General features: G+C 29.6%; 1 protein-coding gene across 1 annotated transcript in view; it reads right to left on the bottom strand.

Annotated features, from left to right (window-relative positions):
* Nucleotides 1–5,180, bottom strand: part of si:rp71-1c10.7 (tumor necrosis factor receptor superfamily member 12A) — a 13,921-nt gene that overhangs the window by 2,143 nt on the left and 6,598 nt on the right. Inside the window, exons 2-3 of the mRNA XM_032501794.1 lie at nucleotides 776–874; nucleotides 551–694 (exon numbers count right to left, since the gene is read on the bottom strand). Of these exons, the coding sequence (XP_032357685.1) occupies nucleotides 551–694; nucleotides 776–874 (243 nt within the window). The remainder of the gene's footprint in view (nucleotides 1–550; nucleotides 695–775; nucleotides 875–5,180) is intronic.

Here is a 5,180-nt window from a genome sequence, read left to right as displayed (position 1 = left end):
CACAACAAATTGCCCCTTGGGGATAATAAAGACTCTTGAACCTTGAACCTTGCTCATGATTACTAAGAATCGCTTTACACCAGCAAACATGATTTTAAAGCATTGCTTATCCCCAAAGTAATCTTTGTCATCAATAACTCATCTCTTTTAGCCTGGAATATCACACAAATACTGTTTTCACTCATGTACTTGATAATTGTCGTCGCCACCTCTGGTACAATGGTCCCAAAATATTTGGAACAGAAGAAAAAGCAAATCAAAGCCCCACTGAAATCAGGCATTGAGAAAAACTTTTCTATTCTGGGATTCCAGGTAATGCAGTGGAATGTCAAAATTACAAATTTTGTATTGATGGTTCATGACAATTTCTTAATTGTTACCTGGGGTTGAAAAAAACTTAGACCATGTTTGACACTAGAATTTTTATTTTGCCAATCAAAAGAACACTATTTTCAAATCTAACCATTCTTTTTGAGTCAGGGTGAAATATGTATATTTCATCTTATTCTAGTACGAATAACATCAGATTTCATGTTGAAAAGAATCTCACCACGTAGAGGCCGTTTGTGTGACTTGCGTCGATGCACCATGACCCCGATAATCAGCGCAGCACCGACCAGCACCACAGCCAGCACTGAGAAGCTGGTAATGGCTGCCAGTTTCCACACGTCTGGTGTCTCATCCACAGATTTACCTGTTGGACGAAGGAAAAGAACTTTAACACTGAAAGAAAGGACATCGCTGTATAAATACATTTCCTGATTCACTGTCTTACATGTGTTGCATGACGGGGTCTTTGGGTACTGCTTGCATGATGCACAGGGCACACAAACGTCGAAATCTGGGTTCCAAAACTCTAATCTGCCGCACTGACCTGCACACAACGAAACATCAGAGGTTTAGTTTTGAGTACAAAACAATTTTTATGATTTATGGAATATTTTAATGTTGAGCAGGGCCATGAGAACACTTAACATTTTGGGGGGGAGATTTTCAATGTCCACTTTTTGTGACCTAACCCTCCAGGGGGTCTTGAAGGATTTTTATATCAAAGAGCGTACTGTGATTTTTTTATGAGATACTATGACTGTTTTTTTGAATTTTTGTTATAAAATATGATTCATAACATACTTCTTTTTAACATATGACTGTTTTTATGAAATGTTTGTGGCATACTTTACTCTGAGTATTTCATGACTTTTTTGGACGTACTATTGTGACATTTTTTAATGACTTTATTTAACAGACTATACTATGACTTTTTTATCACTTTATTCAACATTACTATACCAAGACTTTTTTTTCCCTTTTTTGACATACTATACTATGACTCTTACATCACTTTATTCAACATACTGTACTGAGTCTTTTTTATCACTTTTTTGACATAATATACTATGACTCAATTTTTCAACATACTATACGTAAGTCTTTTTTATCACTTTATAAGTCCTTTTTATCATTTTATTCGACATGCCATACTAAGACTTTTGGTGACAAACTATAGTAGGACTTTTTATCACATTTTTCGACATACTTAAACTTTTTTCGACAAACTATACAATAACTTTGTTATCGCATTTTTGACATACTATACAGTGACTTTTTCATCACTTTTTTTGACATAATATGCTATCACTTTTTATCACTTTTAAAAAAAAAACTATGCTATGATACTTACATTACTTAATCCAACATTCTATACCATGACTTTTTCAATATACTTTACTAAGACTTTTTTATCACTTTTTTGGACAATATTGTATGAATGTTTTATTACTTTTTTTTAATATACTGTAAAATGACTTTTCATAACACTTATATCGACAAGCTATACTATGACTTTTTTCTAAATGCTATACTGGGTTTATGACATTTTTGACATGCTACATCCCATGACTGTTGCATCACTTTATTCAACATACTGCACCCTTTGTTACTTTTTTTTGAAATCCTAAACTATGACTCTTACATCACTTTATTCAACATCCTATACTAAGTCTTTTTCATCACTTTATTTAACGTACTGTACCATGACTTTTTTCAACATACTATACTAAGACTTTTTTATCACTTTTTTCGACAGTATAGTATAACTTTTTTATCACTTTTTTCTATATACTATACTATGACCTTTTATATCACTTTTATTATCATGCTGACTTTTTTGCATACCATACTAAGACTTTTTATCACCTTCTGCAACACTATACTATGACCTTTTTTTAATCACTTTTTCAACATGGTATACTATGACTTTTTATCACTTTTTTAAACATACTTTACTATGACTTTCTTTGACATGATATACTATGACTGTTGCATCACTTTTTTCAACATACTATGCTATGCTATGCTATTTCTTCGATATACTATGACTATTATATCACTTTCTTTGATATACAGCACTAAGTCTTTCTTTTATTACTTTTTTGACATACTATACTATGACTATCACTTTAATCAACAAACTTAGACTACTATACTAAGACTTTTTATCACTCATTCAACAAACTATACTGTGACTTTTTAATCACTTTTTTCAACATGCAATACTATGACTTTTTTATCTGTTATTTCGACAAACTATACTTTGACTTTTTATCACTTTTTTTCGAAATACTATGCTATGACTCTCACTTTATTCGACATACTATACTAAGTATTTTCTATCACTTTAATCAACAAACTAAGACTACTATACTAAGACTTTTTATCACTCATTCAACAAACTATACTGTGACTTTTTAATCACTTTTTTGACATACTATGCTATGACTTTTTTAACTGTTATTTTGACAAACTATTCTTTGACTTTTTATCACTTTTTTTGACATACAATACTATGACTTTTTTCAACAAACTACAGTATGACTTTATATCACTTTTTTTCATCATGTTATATTATGACCTTTTTGACATACTATACTATGACTTTTTTATTTGTTATTTTGACAAACTATACTCTGACTTTTTTATCACTTTTTTTTTTATGTACTATACTAAGACTTGTTTTTTAAGTGAAATATACTAAGTGAAAGGGACAAATAAGCCAAAACAACACAGTTTTCTGTTGGGTCCCATAGCTTAGGGTGATTGGAGCCTATTTAGAAGACAGAAGATTGGCAGTTCAAGTCCTTTATGTTTTGAGGACTATCCCTTTTTTTATCTTTTTTTTTTATCACATCCTATACTATGACTTTTTATCACTTTTTTAAATATACTTTACTATGACTTTCTTTGACATGCTATACTATGACTGTTGCATCACTTTTTTCAACATACTATGCTATGCTATTTTTTCGATATACTATGACTATTATATCACTTTATTTGATATACAGCACTAAGTCTTTCTTTTATTACTTTTTTGACATACTATATTATGACTCACTTTAATCAACAAACTTAGACTACTACACTAAGACTTTTTATCACTCATTCAACAAACTATACTGTGACTTTTTAATCACTTTTTTTGACATACTATGCTATGACTTTTTTAACTGTTATTTTGACAAACTATTCTTTGACTTTTTATCACTTTTTTCGACATACAATACTATTACTTTTTTTGACAAACTACAGTATGACTTTATATCACTTTTTTTTCATCATGTTTTACTATGATCTTTTTGACATACTGTACTATGACCTTTTTATTTGTTATTTTGACAAACTATACTCTGACTTTTTTATCACTTTTTTTATGCACTATACTAAGACTTGTTTTTCAAGTGAAATATACTAAGTGAAAGGGACAAATAAGCCAAAACAACACAGTCTTCTGTTGGGTCCCATAGCTTAGGGTGATTAGAGAATGGTTAGAAGATGGAAGATTGGCAATTTAATTCCTTTATGTTTTGAGGACTATCCCTTTTTCTAATATTTTTTTTTATCACATCCTATACTATGACTTTTTTTGATATACTATACTATCACTTTTTATGACATGCTATACGTGACTTTTTTATCACTTTTTTAAACATACTATACCGGGACTTTTTTTGACATGCTTATTTCCTTTCTGGCAGGTCAGATAGCTTAGGGTAATACGATTATTACTGGAAGACAGAAGATGTATTATTATATGTTTGAGGAAGAAACTGTACTAAGACTTTTTATCACTTATTCAACAAACTATACTGCGACTTTTTAATCATTTTTTTCAACATGCTATACTATGACTTTTTTATCTGTTTTTTGACAAACTATACTATGACTTTTTATCACTTTTTTCAACATGCTATACTATGACTTTTTCGACAAATTATAGTATGACTTTATATTCCTTTTTTATCATGCTATACTGTACTATGACTTTTTTGACATACTATACTAAGACTTTTTTTATCTGTTATTTCAACAAACTATACTCTGACTTTTTTATCACATTTTTTCAAAGTACTATACCATGACTTTTTTATCACTTATTTTGACAAACTATATTTTGACTTTTATCACTTTTTTTGACATAATATACCATGACTTTTATCGCTTTTTTTTACATACTATAGTATGACTTTTTTGTATCACTTTTTTTGATAAGACTTGTTTTTTAGGTCAATTATACTAAGTGAAAGGGACAAATAAGCCAAAAGAACACAACTTTCTCTTAGGGTACATAGCTTAGAATTTTCATTACTTTTTTTGACATGTTATACAAGGACTTTTTTATCACTTTTTTCAACAAGTGACACTATGACTTTTTACCTTTTTTTTCAACATACTATACTATGACTTGTTCATCATTTTTTTGACATGCCACAGTATACTTCGATTTTTTAATCACTTTGTTCAACACACTATATCGTAACTTTTTATCCATTTTTTGATATACTGTATTATGACTCTTACATCACTTTTTTTTAACATGTCATACTATGACGTTTTATCACTTTTTTCAACATACTATAGTATGACTTTTAATCACTTTTATCCACATGCTATACTATGACTTTTTCATCACTTTTTTCAACAGACTATACTATGACATTTTTAATCACTTTTTTGACAAAATTTACTAGGACTATTTATCAATTTTTGACAGACTACACTGTCAAAAATTCTAGACTACATTATTAGTCACACACTGTGACTAATTGATCCATTATTAGTCACACAGTGTGTGACTAATAATGGATCAATTAGGTCTCAGGTGTGTATAAAAACAACCCCAG

Source organism: Etheostoma spectabile, chromosome 21, assembly GCF_008692095.1.
Source record: "Etheostoma spectabile isolate EspeVRDwgs_2016 chromosome 21, UIUC_Espe_1.0, whole genome shotgun sequence".
NCBI lineage: Eukaryota > Metazoa > Chordata > Actinopteri > Perciformes > Percidae > Etheostoma > Etheostoma spectabile.
Note: the sequence above shows the minus strand (reverse complement) of the source record. Positions and strands in the feature narration are given on the sequence as shown.